Source organism: Cavia porcellus, unplaced genomic scaffold (genome assembly GCF_034190915.1).
Source record: "Cavia porcellus strain 051 isolate PalLab524CR breed Dunkin Hartley unplaced genomic scaffold, mCavPor4.1 scaffold_20, whole genome shotgun sequence".
In the NCBI taxonomy this organism is placed as follows: Eukaryota; Metazoa; Chordata; class Mammalia; order Rodentia; family Caviidae; genus Cavia; species Cavia porcellus.
This window is the reverse complement of record NW_026947503.1, coordinates 1,763,147-1,784,824: the sequence shown is the minus strand read 5'-3', so window position 1 is coordinate 1,784,824 and position 21,678 is coordinate 1,763,147. Positions and strand designations below refer to the sequence as shown.

The window sequence follows — 21,678 nt, the reverse complement described above, 5'->3', positions numbered from 1 at the left end:
TCTTGGTGTATACTTTTGGTAAGCAGCTTGGACATTGCCACAGTAAGTGCCAATTTTGTGGTTTAAATTTACCAAGAATAGTAGAAAATTATAGAACTGAAACACTGTATTAGAATTTGCCTGAATGAAAAGTGAAGGATAGAAAAATAAGTCTGTGACGTGTGGTTCCACTTCTTGGAAACTCTGTAGGCTACGGGTTGAGGTGGGAGCTGCGTGGCAGCCAGGGATACTTTTGGAGGTATGAGATACTTGATACCTGATTGTGGTGATGCTGACAGACATATATCAAAACAAAATTTTATACTTTATGTGCAGTTTATTACATGTAAATTGTACATTATCAAAATAGTTAAAGTTCTAGCAAACTATTATCTATAACTGAGTACTCTGCTGAAATCATAGGAAATCACATTTTATTTTAAGTATGTGTCTTAGATACTTTTTACTGTTTGCTGAGACAAAATACCTGATGCACCAAGTTGGGAAAGGAAAGGTTTATTTCTTACAGTTTTTGGAGGTTTTAATCCACACTCAGTTAGCTCCAAGGCAGGCTGGCATGGGTGGGTCACAGTTTGTAGGGGCTGCAAACAGCAAGGCAGCAACTGGCAAAAGAGTGAGACACACCTTCTTCCTGCCCTTACGTCACATCCTGGCTCCGCCCCTAGGCCCGTGCAGCACTCACCCCCCAATCCAAGCGCTAGACAATGAACCAATCACAAATGCGTAATGCAAATGCATGAGGCTAGGGGCCACCCACATATACCATGACAGGATGTCATCTTCATTTTTGTTAGTGGCACACATATGTAAATAGGTATTTCAGAATACTTAGTTATACATTTCATATACTGCTCCTTTAAAATTTTTATGGCTAGTATACTTTGATAAGGAATATAAGTAGACATTTGAATGAATAAAACTTAATTGAATTTCTGATTTAGTAATCAGTTTAAATTTTTATGACAATAAAATAGATTAAATATAGATTTTTTCCATAGAAAAAAGCTCTGAATTTATTATGGACACAGGCAATGGAATTTGGATTGGCATTTCATAGTTTATGCTGGCCAGAATCCTCACTCCTATTTGAATTCCTCTGTTTCTGTTGTGATATATTTGGTGATATTTTGTGTCATATTGCCTTTTGTGTCATGTCAGATCTTGCCATCATGATTCTCCTGAGGAAGTATCCTTGCATCCATTAGAATGATTCCTGAAGAACCAAGGACAGCACTTCAGAGTAATGTTTGTTATTTACTGCATTCTCAGATATTCAATATGGTCAGAGAATTAAAATTGCAGGGAGTTGAGTGATAATATCTACGCTGCATGTCCTGCAATGCAGATGCTGTTTCTTATTTCTTGTTTCCGTATGGAGGGAACAGTTTTCATGCTCTGAAGATATTGGGGAAATATGTTTCTGGCTTTGTGATCAAGCAAATTTATTAACTATGAGGCCCATGTAATTTTCAATAAATCATGATTTGCTGATTTATTTCAAAAGATCCATATAGCAGTAAACAATACCATTTACATTTAATTAGTTTTATTGAATGAAAGGCAATTTTATTTGTAATGAACCACATGTTATGATTAAGGATGTATTTTAATGACCTTTAAGTAATGTGAACAAATGTTGCCCTTGACCTAATAGCACAGGCTTTCTTACATTATTGAAAACTTCAGAATGATTTTTAAATTATCGTGAAAAGCTTCAAATGACATTCTCATTATCGTGCCATTATTCAGTCATTTGCTGTCTAATATACTAGATAAAATGCACTCTTGTAAATGTTCATGTGCATGTAGAAATGAGAATTGTTGTTAGCTTGTTCTTTATTTTCCTGTATCAAAAGATAGGCTGTGGTAGGGAAAGATTCATGATCTGAAAATCACTGTCACAGTATAATATTTAAGCGAACAGTTCTTGCCTTATCCTTTGTTTTTTGGCTGCTTATTCTAGTAGTGTGTTCACAAGTCTCGAGTTATTACACAATGTATTTTTCTTTCTGTAAACTAGCTTGACTTAATTAACTTAAACATACAGCTTTGTAGGTTTCTGTGTAGTCTGTGCTGCAGTAACAACCCTCCTGGGATGAACTAGTGTGTTTACACGCACGCATCCCTTCATACAGCCTGTGTTCCCTAGGAAGTTGAGAGGCAGTCTCCTTGTCTCCTAGAGTCTTGGAAGTTTGGAAGTTAGCTTTTGTAGTTGAATGTGTTTAGATGAGTTAGGAGGACAGGAGAAAAAGTGCTGTCTCTGTGCCGTGCTGTTTTCTGCTGGCAAGTGTTCTTCAAGAGACTTGTCACTGCTCCTCAGCTTCAGGGCTTACCTGGGAGTTGCTGTGTTTCCACACCATGGAGTTGCAGCTCTGTTGTCGTGTCTTGAACTTTATCTGTGCTGCAGCATCTTGTGTAACATTCTGAAAGTGTTTTGGGGTGTTCAGGTCGAGTTTTGTCTCTTCCTCTGATTTTGGAGCATATTGTTCTGTATGTGAGGTTTCTATTGCTGTAAGATCTAGAGTGCTTCTGATTTTTGAACTGAAAGTTGAAGATTTTTTTCTTCTTCTTCAGTTGACAACCCTGGCAGTCCAAGGCTCATGGGACAATTTTGCCATCATTAACCATGTGACTTCCCACAAGAAATCCCAGGGCCTATCCAATTCCATACTGGCCAGTGAAAGAGACAAAGGAAGGAGATAGTTCTTACACTTCAATTAGGTCATTGTACTCATTTCTTTTTGTGCTTTGTTGGCCAAAAATCAGTCTTACCGTCATAGCTAGTTGCAGCTAATGCTGAGGAGTGTATCTGGCCACCTTTCAGTCGGAAGCTTCAAAGTTCTAAGTCTGGAAGACAGTCTCTGCCACACCATTTTTTCATTTTGTTTTCTGTTAATTTTTAGTATTCTTTCATGCTTCTTTTTGAATGCCTAAGACTATTCAGTCAGACCTCTTGGAGAATTTTAGTGGTATGAGGAGGGGACTTTTTTTTAATAGTATTACTTTTTTGAATGTCATTTTTGTTACCATCTATCACTCTGTTCTTAAACTAAGTCTAAAGGACTTGAAATTTGAGTGTTATATAGATTCAAATAGAAAATAAATATACACAGGAAAATACTTGCTGTGTCTTCTAAAAATGAAAGAAACTATACAGATTTTAACCAACATGTGTTCCCCTTAAGTGATCAAGTTTGATGTGTCGCCTGCCAGTTCTACTTACACAAGAGATCTGGCCAGGTAGGGTTAATCTATACAGACCTCATGAAAGAGCCTGCAGCCATGCTGCCTCCTTGCTGTAAAGTGAGCATTGGAAAACACAAGTAGAATCAACAGGAAAGGGAGAGACTAATCCAAATAAAAATGTAGTCTAGAGGAATTAATTGTCCCAAGAACAGAAGAGACTTAATTTTTCACATGTCCAGTATGTATGAAGAAATTTGGGAGGATGTAAGAATCTAAATAAAGCAGAAGCAGGAAAGGTTCCACGTAATAAGACTTCTTAGAAAGTATATGTGATTACTGAATTTAAATAAATGAGAGTAGAAAATGAATTATTTTGCAACTTTCAGAAGGTAGGCTAGAAATGGCAAATATAAGCTCATGATTATAAATTTTAGCTTGGTCTTTAGTGCTTCTGTAATCCTCTTTATCTGATATTATCAACTTGGTCCTTATTGGTGGCAATATTTTCAAACTTTTTCAACATTAATTTCTAATTATGCCTTACACAAAAGCAGAATTTATTAAATGGAAATTCCTTTGATTTTCCACCAGTAAACTACCTATTGCTTGTGTTGGTAATTGTTTCCCCCTTTGTATGATGAAAGATTGTTTATCAGTAATTCCCTGTCTTCTCTCTTCTTAATCTCTCTGTTGGTTCTTTCCCATTATGTTTCTGTGACCTGAACCTCTTTTAGTTTCTTGAGTCTGCCATCACCTATTTTGTCCATTTTAACTTAATGGAATGTTTTTAGTGTTCTGTTTTCATTTCTCTATTGGTTGTGTGTATACTTTAAGGAAATTAAGTGAAAAAATAGGGTTTAAAAACAATACATTTTTACTTTTGTTCCTTATCATTCTTTAAGATCTGAGTTTCTACCTTCTCTGAGGGTTATCATTTTAATTATTTTGACCCACTATTCTCTGCCTTGATTATTTGTAATGAGAAGTCAGTGTATTTTGATCATCGTTCCCTTTATTAATGTCTCATTTTTCCTTTAGATGTTTTTAGACTCCTCTTTCTCTTTCTCTTTGAAATTTTTAGCAGTTTGAGTTTGCTGTATTCAAGTTGTATTTCTTGGAGTTTTCAGGGCCTTCTGAATCTGTTTATGTTTGGATGTCAGTAAATCAGGCACATTTTCAGTCAGTATTTCTTCAGATAGTGTGATAGCTCGAACCCCGGAATAAAACCCAAGGAAGCAAGAAATTAAAATTTGGGGAGCAAAGGCTTTATTTTAGGCCAGGCCTGGCGTCACAGTCTCCAGGAGCCAATTTGGAGACTGCGCGCCTCACAGCTAAAAGTCAGCGCTTTTAAAGTTAAAAACCACAGGAATGTTGTAACTGTTGACACAGCTAGATAGTAGTTGGGCCTTACAGAACTTTCTGTAATTTCTTTGAGGTTAAGCATTTCTTAAAGAACAGCACAATTAGCACATTTTATGATAGACCACCGGGTAGGGAAGGGGGTTACCAGAATCTGAAACCTAAGGCTTTTACAGCCTTTCAGGAGATTGAAACTTAACCTAGATAGATAGGAGGGGGAAAAGGGGAGGGGGAGGCAGTATGATGGGTACAGAACAGACAGTGAGGCACAGTGGTTAGGGCTTAGGCCATAACAAAAGTCAGGGCTTTCATCTTGTAAAAACCACAAACAGCTGCTGGTCTCACAATGGGGGGGGGGGGCTGGGGCACACTACAGAAAAGGAACACGGCGAGATTACATTTCTTTAAAAGAGCAAGATCAGGTAAGGGTTGTGCTAACAAGCAAGTCTCCCTGCATACAAGCAAGTTACTCTTTAAACAAGTTTAAATTAGGAAAACATCCTGGTTTCCTCAGCAGAGAATAGAGAAGTCTAACAGTAATTAACAACCCCTGTTAGCTTATTTTAGCACCACATCTGTTATTTGTAGAGGGCAACAATGGTTAACATATCAATTAGGTAAGATTTTACAATTTTTTACAGAGGAGAGCATTGATTAACATATCAATTAGGTCACCCAGAGGGAGAAAGAAAACATATATGGTATGGCCATGTTACAGGTAATTTGCTATAATACAAATATAACGAAGCTATTTTTCTTAGACTACAACAATAGTTTTTCTCCCCCATTCTTTTTCTTTTATGGACTGTAGTTATAAGTGTACTAGACTTTTCAATATTCTTCAGTGGCTGTGCTGTTGTACTCATTTTTAAAATCATTTTTTAAATCTTTAGGTTCATGGACTGTATTCTTTTATTGTCAGTCTTTTCAAGGCTACCTGATTAAACTATTTCAAGTGCTCTTTTCAAATCAAGAATATCCATTTGATTTTTTTTAAGCTATATTTTCTTTTTCTCTGCTGTGATTTCTTGTTTATATTTTAGGATTCATTTTCTTTTAAGTCTTTGATGTGTTTAAAAAATGACTTAAAATTTTCGTTTCTTACTTCTGGTATTAGATCCTTTCTGGGTTGGTCTTTACTTCTTGGGTATAGATCCTATGTTTTTGTTTCTTTATATGCCTAGAAGTTTGGATTGTTAGCTTCAGTTTTGCTAATGATACATTGTAGAAGTACAGGGCTCTATTATTTTATTTTAAGGATTTGGTTTTCTGTTGTTTTTTAAATTATGGTCTGTCTGTTTTGGTGGTGATACTGGGTATTGGACCCAAGGTTTTGTGTATTCTAGCCAAGAGCTGTATCACTGAGCTACATCCCTAATCCTAGTCTTGAAATTCTTCCTCAGCATTCTGAGTAGTGGGTTGTAGGTGTGCATTACCATACCAGATTGATTTTATTTCAGCTATACTTAACTTGGATGAGGTCTTTGCTCATTTATTTTAGCTTAGTTTGAAGTATACACTGTCCTATTTTGGGAACCACAATTTGGAGATTGTATACAGGTTTTAAGGCCTCTATGAAGTACTGTGTCTTCTGAAATTTCAGTTTTCCTCACACTTTTTAGTCACTCTACTCTTAGAACTCTGGTTTTTCATGTCTAGGAGTTTAATTTTCTTAGGCATGCTAAAACTTTACACACATAGATATACTCTAGAGGGAAATCAAATTTATAACAGTAGCAATCTTTGTTATCAGAGAACATCAAGTCTGCCCCCATTTTTGATTTTGACTTTTTAGGACTTAGTTGAAGTGTCATCCTGGTTCAAGGCCATGATTTCTCACAGTCAACAAGGGAGAATATGCATGAGGAGAAGTCCAGAGAAAAGTAGACACGCATTTCCAAGAATTCTCCCCTAGATCAGTCACTTAAGGTACTTAAAGTGACAAATTTGTGAAATGTTATCTGTCATGGAACTCCACAGAGACTTATTTTATAGGGCTTTTATTGAGCTGTAGTCACATAGGCTCTCTCTACCTGGTACATAGTAGGATTCCAGAATCCCAGAAAGGAAGTAAATATTCAGGATAAGCTAAATGCTTGTATCAGCAGTTTAGGTGCTGTAATCCTTAATTGCCTAAGAATTGTGGGAATCTTCCTGGAACCCCTTCCAGATTCCAGCCTTGGGTTCAGCCCCTTTTAAGGAGCAGGCCCCTCAGAAGGACTTTGTAGATGTTCTTCTGCACTGCCCATGCTAATTGCCAGTGCACTGGTATAGCAGTTTCAATCAGGACCTCCACAGCTGCAGTATTGGTCTCAGGTGTGCTTTTTAGCCAGTTGAAACAATGCCCATTCACAAGGGAATTCCTTTTCTCAATGCTGCACTGTTGTTTGCACGCAGCCTTCACAGCCTGTGTTTCAGCTTCCATGGCTTGTAAAAGCTTTCCAAGTCCAAAACAAGAGGAGATGATCTTGAGGACAGGATCATTTGATCCCTCACTTCCATTCCACTGCTTCTGCACTCCTTGGTGATTAGGTTTCGTTGTTAAAATTTTTTGGTGTTCCATTTGACAGGTGTTTTATGTCTCTTACTCAACTTTTTTTTTTGGTCACTGTGTGGTTCAGTCTGGCCTTTGGCTCACTCTGTAGCCAGGCTGATCTCAAACTTGCAAACGATTCTCCTTCCTCAGCCTCCTCAGTGCCGGGATTATAGGAGTATGCCACCATGCCTAGCTTCTACTCTTCTGTGTTCTCTTAACTAAGATTGTTTGCAAAGGAGACAAAATGTTTTTTATACAGAATATTTTTACACAACTTAAGCATAAAGACACATCATGTTTAAGAATCAGTCAAGAGCAAACTCTGAATTTGCAAACACATTAACAATGACTTTGCCTAATCCTTACCCCTTTTGTCTTAATCATTTGTCTTAGGAGAGGCCTGAGACAAGGTCATTCACTTTATGATCTTCAGCACTCAGCACTTTAATTGCCTAAGATATGTTTAATCTGCTTGTGTGCAGAAATAGATTCCTGCTCCACTGCTGCAAGCTGCAGCTATTTGAACACAAAGCACCACAAACTAACTCCAGCAAGATCTTCCTGGGGATTGGGTGTGGGCAGGAAGTATCCCCTTTTTCTGAGGGTGTGGAGAGTTTACTATCCTTATTCTGTGCCTCCCCAACTTCTGGCACTGACTCAAGGTCACCAATTGGAGTGCAGGCAGCCTTCACATCAGCATAACATAACCACAGCTCAAGCTCAGATGGATGTCCTCGTAGAGAATAAGCCCAAGCATCAGATCTGATTTTGTGGTTTTTGACCACATTGGGGTCTGAAGTTTGCCCTGCCCAGTCTGAGAGCTGTCTATGAGTGTCTGTTCTTTGGTTCTCTAAAAGACCCTTTACACAGGCACTGAGTGCCTTTAAGCACTTAGAGCATGAGAGCCTAGGATTCTACTGCATACTTTGATACTTAGGAAACTTCAAGCTCCACGTTTAATATTGGAATCCTGTGCACAGCCTTGGGCAACGTGTGGTCTTCTAGCATCTCTCTTGTCTTTAGGTGCTCACTGATCCTTAGGAAGAACAAAGAAATTGCCTCTCTTCTGTTGAGTTTAAATACTGCCTCTTTAGTTAACCTTCATCCCAATTCATGATGCTGGCACATAAAATCTAAGATAATCAGTAATCACTCATGATATTTAATGTATGAAAATTTTTAGTTAGCAATTGAAAAGTTTCTGAGTAATTTTATTTAAGGGTAATATTGAAATTAATTTAAATGTTCTATATTCCAGGATCTTTTTTCTATCAGTGCTTATGTTTATGCTCAGAAGCCACAATTGGATATTCATAGTTTTGAAGGAACATTTACTAGGGTAAGTTAAATTCCTCTGTTCACTACAAATGTACTCATTGCATATATAAGTTAAAAGTAGTAAGTAGACCTTTGTTTTGAGATAGTAACATAATCAAGAATAAATTCATATATAAGCTCTGAACTGGTAAGAAGCTGGAGAACATGCTAAATCTTAAATGTACCCACATCATATATTATCTTTGTAGATATGCCCAGTACAGGCTTTCTCATTTTTTTTTCCTATTCATATTCATAAGCTGTCTCCCTTAAGATACAAGTCAGTAAAATTATAGAACTAAACTATTTTGGTTTTGACTTTGGATAATAATAGGTCCACTATGATACCCATATTATCTCTAGGTTTTTATTATCTATCTGTCTATATCTAACCTTTTTTTCTTTTAACATCAGTCTTTATTTTTTAAAATTTTTTGGTACCAGGAATTAAAGTCATGACCTCGAGCTTGCCCAGTAGGCGCTTGTGCCCCTGAGCTAAATCCCTAACTACCTGAGTATTTATTTTATTTTTAATTTTGATACAGGATCTTGCTAAGTTTTCTAGGCTGGGCTTGAACTTCCAAGCCATCTACCTTGATTTCCCAGAGTGCTACGGTTATAGGCGTGTGCCACAGTGTTCTGCCTGTATATGCTTGTTTATGTACAAGTGTTTGGTTTTTGTACTCTTTATTGTGATGGAGTTTAATGCTTGAGGCCCTTGTGCCTCTCACTGCCAGGACTAGAGAGACTTAATATTTCTAATTATAACAGCTTATGATGGATGCCATAAATCAGTTCTGGTGAATCTATGGTACGTGTACTACAGCACTCTGTTTGTATCATTGACAGCTCTAAAAGGTTTGCCTTCACTGTCATAAATACGCCATAATAAAAGTTTTTAAATATATGAATATAGCTTTTAAATGCTGAAAATGTTTTTAAAAGATTTCTTTTGGTATAGTCACTTTTGTTTCACTCTTGGTCACGTAAAAGAATTGTTTGAATTTAAAGAGTTTACATTATGTGACAGTTAATGTGTAAACTATGGTGATGCAAAATGTGAAGTTTCAAAATCTTTAGGGATATGGAAATCACTTTATAGCTGCTCACTGCCACGGGTACTGCAAATTAGCTATGTTTAGAGACACGTAAAAACATAGGGGAGGAGGGATGTCCTGGTAATAAAGATGATAGAATGAGTTTTGAAATACACCAGAATTTTTATGTTCTTAAAAAACTATGGTATGAAAAAAATACATTCTTAAAAGGCAAATCAGTGAGGCCAGTAACATGGAAGCATCTGAGGTGAAGGCATAGTAAGGAGACAGCAGTTGGACTCTGGAGAGCTCCACTGACAGAAGACTAATAAATCCCAGCACCCATATCCAGAGGCCAAGATTGACTCCATTCCCAGCACATCTTTGGGATGTAATACGAACATTATCACAGAACTGTAAACATCAGAAGATAAGTTGCTGGAATAGCTATAAAGAACCAACTCTGGAGGACATCCCCGAGGGACAAACATTTCCTTTCATCCTTAGGAGAGAGGCCTCAGTGCTGGTGGGAGAGCTATGTATCAGGGAAGTTGGCAGGCATCGACATAGAAGTCAAAATAAAAGAAAAAAAAGGTGGAGAATGCCAAGATCCAGAGGTTGGCTGTGACCCCAGACTCCAGACCACCTAGGACAAGCCTGGAACTCCGCAAAATGGATGAAGTTGGAAGTCAAACACTGAAACTTTCTGAAATGGTGACAACAGAAGTGAAAAACAAGTGGAAATGGCTGTAGAGAAAATGATCTCTCAGCTATGAAAAGGAATGATGCTTAAAATCAAAGATGTTAGAGAAGTCATAAATAACAGAATGGATGAGCTTAGGAAAAGATGGAGACAAACAGTGCCCAACACAGGAGAGAAATGGAATCCATGAAACAGATCCAAACAGGGAGTAGGGGGTTAAAACCTCCATTGAGTGTATATGCAATAGACTGAACAAAGGAAAGGATAGAATTTCAGATCCTGAAGACAGAATTGCAGCCAGTGATCATGAAAAGAAAGATATATCAAAACACCATAAGAAATTAATCCAGCAGCTACAAGGTAAAACAAAGAATAGCAACATAAGATTTATTGGGGTCAAAGGGAAAGCTGGAGACGGCACAAATGCCATAATAATCATAAATATATATGCACATAATACAGGAACACCTAACTGTATAAGACAGTTATTGGTAGGAAAGTCAAATAAGTAATAACACACTTGTAATGGGAGACCTCAGTACCACATTGTCACAGAGAACAAAGAAATATTAGAGCTGTACCTAACCTGTGTACAAATAGGCATAATAGGAAAAAGTCATGCCCTGAGACCATGCACCAAAAGCCTGAAGAGATCTGGTGAGTCCAACACTGGTGTGGAGAAGAAGCCCTACAATGAGGCCCTACCACCATAAGGGGAGAATCGGTGAATCATTGCCCCAGGCCTCTCCTCTACTCCAGGAATACCAGATTGGAGGAACCCAAGTGCTTAGTCCAATTCCTTCTATCAAGGGACTGTCAGCCAATGTAGGAAGTACCCAGGATGCAGCAGTTGGCTGATTCAGAGGAACACGGATGAAGGGACAAAATACAACCTCAGACCCCCAGCCCACACAGAACATAATAGAAATTAAAAGTCACACACCTGAAATTTCTGAAAAGATAACAACTGAAGTAAAGAAGCCACTTAGTTCTTGTATTATTTGTTTAATTTTACAAGCCTGAACTATATGGTCTGGATAGTTATTTTGAAGAAATGGGGCATTATGGTAGGTAGCCATTGTTAATTTCCTGTTATCTTGCTTTGAAGTCCTGTATTGTTTTCATTGTTTTGTTTGGTTTTTATTCTGTTTTGTTGTGTTTGATTTTATTATGTCTTGGCCAGCTTTTTTTTTGTTTTTTTTTTTTTTTGGGTACCTGGGATAAAATTCACGACTTAGTGCTTGCCAGGCAAGCACTTTTGCCACTGAGCTAAATCCCCAGTCCTGGGCAGCTATTTTGAAGATAACAAGGTAAATTATGATAGTCATTGTTGATTTCCTATTATATTGTTTTGAAGTCCTGTATCACTTTCACTGTTTTGTTTTGATAAGCTTTATTTTGTTATATTTTGTTTGGTTTTATTCTCTTTAAAATAAAAAGTAGTTTACAGAAACAGGCTCTCAGGTGAGGGTTTAGGCTTGGATCTTTTCCTGCTCTGGAGCCAGCAGTATGTGGTAATGATATCTGCAGGGTGAGCTTTGCAATGCCTGTGACTCTCACTGGGGTATCTTGAGTAGGGTCCTTAGTGGAAGAACATTGGCTGGCTCGAGTAACAGCTCTAGTTGTGGAAAGATTGGAGTATTTTAATGAGGATTGTAGGGGTGGCAGCTTCCTGTTATTGGCGACAGAAATAAGCGAAGGAAATAAGAGTCTACATTCCTTATTACCTCATAGAGATGTGTGTGCAACTGGTAGAGTTACAGAATTAGGAAGCAAGTTTTGTGCACTCAACACAGGATCGTGGTAGGGAACCATTGGTGTTCTTAGACTTACAATGTTATTTCAATAGATGCACTTGAGAACTTCAACTTAGACTTCATCCTGTTCCCTCTGTATCTTCAGAAACTCTCTTTTCCAAGTTGCTTGGATTGAACAGATAAAACTGCAGCCAGATTTTAGTAGGGCTTGTGCTGTGGAAGGAGGATTGCTTACAAAAAGAGTTAAAGACAGAATGTCCCGGCAGAACCTGGAAAGATGTGTTCCTGAACTGTGGTGGATTGAAAACTGACGGTTAACTTAAACACCAGTTGAATGGCATCAATTTGGTGGTGAGTGTAGATCACCCACCTTAGGATTGTTACCAGCATAAAAAGGAGACCTAGAAAGAAAGAGTGGTGTTCTCTGGTGGTGTTGGTTTTCTTGTTGCTATTGGTTCTGGAGGCGCTTGTTGAGCTTTTCTCCTGACAGGAACTTGGCTGTTCTCATTGTCAGAGGAGCTTGGGCCCTTGTCACTGAGAATGGCTGCAGTTCACTTTAGGGGAGATCTGGTCTTACCACTTCCTGGCTCTGGAGGGGAAGATATGTCCTGTTCAGTTTCTAGGAGAAGCTTGTCACACTAGCTTCCTGATATGAACTCAGTTTTTCTCTTCGTCAGTGGAGCTCAGGACCTCATTGTTGCTGAGATGGCTATGGTGCTTTTTAGGGGAGTCCTGGTCCTTACTTTGAGCGTCACTTCCTGGTTTCAGTGCAGAACCCTCAACCTACTGGCACAGATCCTTCATTCCACTGGCACAGACTTTCTGACTTCTACCACTGACCTTTGGACCTTCCCAGCGCAGATCCATGAAACATACTTACATGAGTCATTGTTGTTGGTTCTAGGCCTCCCACTGGACTCATGGACTGTAGGTCTTCAGCTGGACTCATGAAAGACATTGCTGAGGGATCTAGGCCCTCAGCCAGATTCCTTGGGTCTTAGTGTATGGACACATTTACTGCACTTCTTGTATTTAACTCTTTGGATAACTATCATAAAATAGTAATTCCATAAATTATGTGTCCTGTATATAATTATTTCCCTTGCAAACTCTGACTACAGCATAAATCAGAAAGAGTCAAAGATGAAGACAGAAAAGAATTATCAATAGGGAAACATCTTTCCATAACTTGAAATTTACCATCCTTATGTAAACACCTAGATTTTGGAAACAGTGTTGCAGCTATAATACAATACCATAGACTGGGAAACTTACAAATAGCAAATTTGTTTCTCACAATTCTGGACTGGCCACAATCAAAGCCAAGCACTCCATGTTTGACTCAAGGGTGGTAGCAACTTCAGTGCTGTGTTCTCATATGGTAGGAATATAAGGGAGCTCTCTGGAATTTCTTTTGTAAAGGCTAATTCTATTCCTTAGGGTTCTGCCCCCATAATTTAATTTGCTATTACATTGGTAATTAAATTTCCACATATGAATTTTGGAGGGACTCATTCAGAATATAGCATATAGTATACAGGCAGATGAGCTAAAATTGCTATTGCTGTTGTGGTTGAATATTTGAAGAATAGGTTAAAAATGCTCAGAAAAGTTTCCAAGTATAATGAATTTGCTGTGTAAAACCAAAAGTTTGATTATATTCTTCAGAAAGACTTGAAAAATAATCCCTTCCATAAAGTGATGAGAATAGATTAGCAAGCGTGGCATCTGCAATCTTCCCAAGGCAAGAGTAATTGTAGGAAGCCAGCTGTGGAACTGGGCTCCTCAGTGTGAGTGACCTAATCGAACTCTGTTATAACTTCACTGACATAGGCAGTGTGGCCATAATTTAAAAGAAAGGTAAGATTGGACTAGCATTTGGTGGTCTTAGGACTTGTGGTGACAGCTTTTTGGTCTTATCAAACTTGTAGGGCTTACAACTCTAGCAGAGTACATTGGGCATAGTGTCTGTCCAAGCAGATCCTGGATAGACAGTTTGTTCACATTGATAGTGGGACTTAAATATTACTATCTGTTAGGATGGGAACTTTAAAAGCCAGATTATAAATAAGGTGTTTTTAAAAATATGTATAAAGTGATATAATACTGATTTGGTAATGTGATCAATTAAGGATGTGTATTGGTTCTCATGGCAACAACTACAAAAGAAACAGATAAAGGTAACAAGCTTATGAAATTGAATACTCAAGTGAAGTTACTGCCCACTGAGAAAAGGTTAGTAAAAGAAACTAAAGATCAGGCACCACAAATAGAAATCAGGATGGTTGCCTCAATAATTAAACATAAATGAATTAAACTAAATTTAAAAAGCAGAGATATTCAAGTTGAGTAAAAATGTGGCACTCTTGGCTCTGTCTGTGGGTTCTATATCCTTGCATTCAACTGACCAACATAAAAAATATTTGGAAGAAATTATTCTATACAAAGCATATACAGAGTTTATTTTCTTGTCCTTATTCCCTAAACAATATAGTGTAACATCTATTTACATAGCATTTACATTGTATTAGATATTATTAGTGATCTAGAAATGCTTTAAAGTGTATGGGAGGATAGGCATAGATTATTTGCAAATACTCTGCCATTTTTATATCAGACTTCTGTGGATTTTTGTGTCTATAGAAGGTTCTGTAGCCAGTCTCCTATGGATAGTGAGGTATGACTATACCTTCAAATCAGCAGAATAGGCAAAACAGCTCCAAAGTAACAGATTCCATTGTTGTAATTCATAATTATATGGTGTACTTTACTAAAAATGTAGAATATTCAAACAATTTTAGCAAAGTATTTTACCACATTAATAGATGTTATTAAAATACAGTAATTTCATTATACTCATTTTGAAAGTCTTATAGTACATCACCAAGAGTTCTGGAAAAACTCAATCCTGGTACACTAGGAGGACTGTATATAAAATACCATGATACCAAAGAAAAAGCCACTTAGATCCAGGATTACACAGAGTATAATTTATTGGGGGACTTAGGTATAAAAACATATATCTTGGGTAACAGCAAGATAGGTAAATCCCTGCAGTTGAGTCAGAGGTAGGAGAATTATATAAAAATCAGAACAAAAGTAGCTTCATTTAAGCAATAATGTACCTACTTACTTATCTCAAGCCAGTATCAAGAATATCAGGCACATTTTTAGCTCTCAAGGAACCAGAGTCCAATTGTACAGCTCTGCCATACAGTTCTAATAGTTTTAAGTCTGTGTATAGTATGCTGGGAAACTATACAGGGCAAACTGACCAGGGTTACACAACAGCAGTCATAGTGGTTCTGAATCAGGGGTGACTGTGGTCACTTTGACTTTCTACACTGAATGCATGTAGTTGGATGTAAAGTAGCTCATGGTGTATTTTTAAAAAGATGAAATCATACACATTCATTGACTGTAGCAATGTATACCTGTGTATAATCATAACTAAGCCCCCATGTATTTGGAAATTAGGCTTTGAAACATTTCAGTAACTCATGTTCAAATGTAAGTGATTTAAATGCCCAATTAAAAGACAAGGATTGTCAGATTGTATAAAAAGCAAGGTTCAAATATATAGAGCCAACAAGTAAGTACATTAAAATTTTAAAAAAGAATACCACAGGCTATTGCTTACTGAAACTGGAGTGCTTATAATAGTAAGACACAGAGTTGATTTCAGATGAGAAAAGGATTAGTTTATTGTAAGGGCATCTAACTGTGAGCATTTATGTACCTAAATAACAGAACTGCCAGCTGCATTAACCTGAAATCCTTAGAATGGCAAGGAGAAATGGACAAGTCCATAGTGATACAGTAAATCCTCGACTTAGGAACTTTCAGGTTGCAAACTCTCACAGATACAAACAGACCTCACATTGTAGATGTAAACAGATGACAAAAGTAGCTCATATGTGTCTGCTGGACATTGTCACAGTTGTGCTACTGTGTACTTACTGTACAGTGTGATGGTGTACAAATAGCATAGTGCCTGATTAGAGCCCATGATGTCTGGAAGCAGAGGAAAAGCAGTGGTGATATGGAAGGGACTGCTGGAAAGCACAAAGCAGTGTACATTGATACATATTGTGTATTTGTGTCAGAGATGTATAAGACTCACTTTGATGGTCTTAGAAACAAATCTGACTTACGAATATTATTCCAGAATGGAGCTTGTTTGTAACTTGTTTGGAGACTTACCATAGTTGGAAATTTCAATATCCACTTCTCTATAAGTGGTTCAGCAAGTAGGAAATTAGTAAAGTCGTAATAGACTCAAATATTCTCCATTGATCTTAATCCACTTGATGGTTACAGAGCATGGCACCTGTCTGCAGTAGAATATGAAAAATTATCAAGTATGATCACACAAATATTAGTATGCTGCATAAAAATATTGAACTCAAAAAATATGTTCTGTAACCATGATAGAATTAAATAGGAAACAGACTTCTGGGAAATTGTCAAACTTTGGGTACTAAATAATAAATTTTGAAATATCCTGTGAATTAAAGAAATTTGAAGGGCTAGTACTGGAAAAAAACATGGATAACTTTATCCATAACCATAGATTATGATGTCTTTTTCATTTAATTTTGAAAGGTGGATACATTTGAGTTAATAGAAATAGGAGTAATTTTCATGACAAAAATTAACATAAGTAATCACAGCCACATGAAAAGTATGAGAATATATGCAACTGACAGTAAGGCCAACCTGCCTTATTAAACTGTTCTTAAAAATTGATCCATAAAAGGAATGAAATTTGGATGTGAACAAAACCTACAGATATTACACCAAATGTATAAGCCAGTCATAAATACTTAAATATTATGATTCTATTTAGGTGAGGTTTGTATGGTAGTCAGGTTCATAGAGTCAAAAACTAGAATGGTCATTGCAATGGTTTAGGGAGGATGGTGAAGAGTTAATGTTTAACAGGAACAGTTTCGGTTTTGTAAGATGATAGGGCCAGGGATATAGCTCAGTGGCATAGTGCCTGCCTGGCAAATGAAGGTCATGAGTTTGAGTCCCAGTACCAAACAAACAAACAAATAAATAAAATTAAAAAAATTTTAAAGTTTTGCAAGATGAGGTAATTCTGGAGATGGACTGTGGTGGTATTAGCACAACAGTTTGAATATATTCAGTCTTACTGAACAGTATAGTTAAAAAATGGTTAAAATGATGAATCTTATATTTATTACCACAACTTGAAGAAAAATCAAACTAGTCTTACCTTCCCGAGAGACAGAGAGACAGAGAGAGAGAGAGAGAGAGAGAGAGAGAGAAAGAAAGAGAAAGGGCTGTGCTAAAGATTAGAGACCTGATAGAAAAATGAGCATAGAATATGAACTGTTTGTCAAAAAGAAATGCAAATGTTCCTCCTTATGAAAAGTTGGAATATCTTATCCACAATAACAGAAACATATGCTTGCAATAATAAAAGCGCCATAGCATCCCTCTCCCTAATGAGGCTATTGAGCCTAATGTGTAACAGCCTCTGAAATTGCAGTGCACGTGTACCTTATACAGGCTGTGTGGATGAATGGCTCATTCCCCCAGAGTAACAATGAGGTCCTTAAATAGGTATTGATGCCTGCCTTGACTTAATGCTCGCTTCCCATTCCGAGTCCCTCTGTCCTCCATGTTTTCCTTTCCCCTTTTCAAACTCCTGGAAGCTGTAGTCTTTCCCGTAAAGATTTTAAAGAAATTTTATTTCTAAATCCTGTTTTTAAGATCTTTGTTTTGACTAGAAGTATTGTCAAGAGTTCCATGATTCTCTTCAAGACTAGTTTCATCTTGAAATTCAGGTAGTTTTCCTGAAACCTAAAGTCAGAATTTACTACTTCTCTCAGATTCCCACAGCAAATTGCATCTGTAACTTAGGTATTATCTAAGCATATTTGCCTTATTTCAAGTCTGTTTCTGCCTGCATTATTAGCTTTTCAAGGACAAAGCCTGTCTTTTGCAAATGTGACTGTGGGCAACCTTGGGCTTGTGATTGACAGCAGTGAAGTGACCACAAATGTTCATGTGAACCTAATGTTTCTCTGTCATGCACACACTGCCATCCTGAAAGTAAATTCAGAGTTGGTGGGAGAGAATGAGAGGCCCAGACTATCTTTTTGTACTCAATCTTGAAGGTGATGACAGTGATGCAGTTTCCTTAAAACTTATAAGTTAATAGGAATAGTCCTTCTTTATTATGGAATCAGCCCTCAGGGTCCTTGAAGGATTAATCCCTAAGCCCTTTTCTCTCCTAGGATACCAAAATCCCCAAATGATTAAGTCCCTTTTATAAAGTGGTATAGTTTTGCATAGAACCTATGTACATCTTAGAGATAATTTAAATTATCTCTAAATTATATAAAACCAAATTAATGCAAATGCTACATAAATAACTCTTATGTATATTGTTTAGGTAATGAGCATTCACAGTCATACATGAACCAGAATAGAGGTGAACCTGTGCATTCACTCAAGTGCTGAAAAGACTGTGAAGATTTGTGAAGTAAAGAGAGGCCACGGCAAGCTACAAATAAATACAGGGAACTTTATTCACATGGACTTAGTTTAATACTTGAAGCACAGCAAATAATATGTGACAGAAATCTGAAATTAAAAAAAGTAATAATCACTTGCTAATGTTGACCTTTTAGCCTTTCTCAGTGCTACAAATGATGTGTATTCTGTGTTTTCTCTTTAAGCCTGTTTTATTTAATACAACAGAGTACTCATGAATTTCTACAGTTTTTATGTACTGCCACAACCTGCTGTGTTTTCTTCAATAGATCAGAGGAAGTTTTCAAATGTTGACAGCACATACTTCCCTTGATGCTGTGCTTTGAATGTGTCCTTCAAAGTATATGTGCTGGATTCTAAACCCTTAGTGCCTGTACACTGAGAGGCAGGACCTTTAAGGGAAGATTAGGTCACAGAGATCGCTCTGATCAGTGGGTGAAAACTGCTGCTGTGGAGTGGTTTGGGAAGGCACCTGACGGAAGGGAGAGTTCAGTCCCCTTCTCTTCTTTGCACATGCTCTTGCTGTGTGATACCTTTGCCATGTGACGATGCAACAAGGAGGCCTTCTTCAGATGTGGGTACTTGATCTTGTTCTTCCCAGGCTCCAGAACTGTGAACCCAATCACTTAATTTGGTTTTCTGTTGCACCAGGAGAAAACTGACCCTTGGTTGTAACCTTCTTCTCTGGATTTGAATTACGGTTTCACTACTTACTAGATGACTGACCCTGGCTGAGTGCCACTTCCTTTTTAGTCTTACTGTTTAGGATTCTTAGGAAGACTGATCAGAAAATATGTGAGTACTGCAGAAATGTTTGTACTTCTTCCTTTCCTGTATGAGAGCCAATCTCAAGGAGTCTACCAAGTGGCACACACAAGGTAAAAATGCTTAACTGGGAGAGAGGGGCAATGGGAACAAGCCTAGTGCTTGATAAGAAAGTTGGAGACAATGCCCTTCCTCAGGCTGGTGCCCTGATCTCTACATCCTGTGCGGTGCGTATCAGCAGTGTGAGATTATGGAACTTACCTGCAGCAGACATACAGGAGGTAGGCAGCTGGGTGGTTTTATATGTCTACTCTAACACAGAAAATAGAACCCCTAGATTACCTTAGAGTGTTACTTTTGCACGTGTACTTTATAGTTTTTATATCATTTACAGAGGGTTAATATCACTTTAACCTAATTAATATCTAAGAGTCATCTGGGTCAGTATTTTAGATTGAAGTGACACCTCATTGGGACTGATGTATAGCAACCTGAGTTTCACTTCAGGGGGAATGGGAAGCAGCTGCAGTGGTCCTATTGGTGATTTATCTCTGAGGTATTTCTATAGAGGTAGGAATCATTTCATGTTGGAACATAGAAGACAGACTGAAGGTGCCACGTGGAACATACATTGATGAGACAATGGTGAAATTCTGTGCGAGGATGTGTTTCTACTGAGCTTTAAATTCTCATTTACGTTGCGTGAGTTATTGCAAGTTCTTAAGGGGTATAATTCAAATAAAAGATTTTACATGGCCCTTGTAACATTTCTAATGGTTTTATTTTTCTCATTTTAAATAAATCAATGTTGCTAGGTGTGGTGGCACATGCCTGTAATCCCAGCACTCAGGAGGCTGAGGCAGGAAGATCATTGCAAGTTCAAGACCAGCCTGGGCTACAAAGTGAGCTCAAGGCCAGTCTGAACTGCATAGCAAGATCCTGTTTCAATAAGACAACAACAACAAAAAATTATACATGCACATATCCAAACATATGTACACATATGTAGAATGCTGGATTATTCAATCAGAAAAGTCTTTATTTTGGGTACATTTTTCAAATAGAAACAGACATGTTAAATAACTAGTATACCTAGAAAATGGAATTAATTTGATTGTTGGAATTCTTGTTAAAAAGTGACATTTACTTATTTTGCTTTTTTATAGTATAAAGGAGAAAATATACATTTTGGATGGTCAGCTTAAATACTTTAAAAACTGGAGCCAGTTAATTCTGGGCTGCTCCTTTGAGAGGAGAAGTATTCTCTATTTTGTTGCCTGTGTAGGATCTGAGACAGATAGGCACAGAGTGAGTCATGACTGTCTCTGCCTCCTTCCTTCACGTGGCATCAGGACAACCTAGTGTGGTATGGTGTTTCATATGATCATTGCTGTTGTTTATCTCACATATTGTTGAAAACATGGGCGTTCTCTTGGAAGTCTTGGGTTAAAAACTAGCCAGTTTTGAAGTTTTAGTGATATTTGTATTTCTTTATACCATTATCCTCCCATTTAATCTTTCTTACAATGTATTTTCTGCTGAAATTTCTTTTGTGAACCAGAACATACTACCTTGTTCTTGTCTTTTCCACTCAAAATACTCCTTTTGTAAAAGCAAATCCTTATTGTCTGTTAAATAGAATACACTATTGAGAGAACAACTTGAAATTGAAAGATTTTACATTCTACCCCCAAAGCAGATTTTTATCTCTTCTAATTCTGTAATGATAAGGAGAAGGAAACTAAAAGTGAAAGTTATCTAGAGATAATTTCTTTCTCTTCTCCCTAATTTTTATTCCATACTGCATGAGATTGGTAAAGAACTATCTTTTAGAATAATTTTTTGATATTAAAAAATGTTTAAAGTCTATCATTGCTATTAGAGAGTTGAAAAGAAAATAGATATTTTGCATTCTTCAGTACATAATTTCGACAAAAATATTCACACAGTTAAATGGTTATAGAAAAGTAAGCCAACGTAAATTTCTAAAACTAAATTGTAAAGAACATTTATCTGTACTTCAGAAGCCTTATAAAATTTTATGTATTTTAATGCCCTTTTTCTTGGCAGTGACATAAGGAGAAATACTAAGTTAAAATATGCATGTATAAGTAACTTTTAAAACTTTCTGATTAAGGAAAGGTTTGGGAACAGTTTTAAATGAATGAATTTATATTCATTTGCTTGGTAAATTGAAGATGCCAGCCGTTGGGAAGAGAGGTAAGGTAGCTTGAAAGATGCAGTAGATGGTTTGGTTAGCAGCAGGCATTAGCTGTCATGGATGGTGTTACACGTGTGGAAATTAGAGGAGGAGTTTAAAGTTTGTTCTTTGGTTATTGATTTATTGGACAAGTTTGAGTAGCTATTCGATGCAAGAAAGGTTAATGTCAGCTCTGTAGCAGGTTAACTTACAATCTTGTGCAATAAGCAAACACAGAAATTGCTATGGTGCAGTAAAAATAACTGAGAATTCATTTTCAGAAATTGTTT

At 37.2% G+C, this 21,678-nt stretch overlaps 1 protein-coding gene across 6 annotated transcripts in view; it reads left to right on the top strand.

Annotated features, from left to right (window-relative positions):
* Window positions 1–21,678, top strand: part of Atp9b (ATPase phospholipid transporting 9B (putative)) — a 351,973-nt gene that overhangs the window by 118,363 nt on the left and 211,932 nt on the right. For all 6 annotated transcript variants that reach the window (XM_063231400.1, XM_003463321.5, XM_003463322.5 and 3 more), the window contains one exon: window positions 8,340–8,420. In XM_063231400.1, the coding sequence (XP_063087470.1) occupies window positions 8,340–8,420 (81 nt within the window). The remainder of the gene's footprint in view (window positions 1–8,339; window positions 8,421–21,678) is intronic.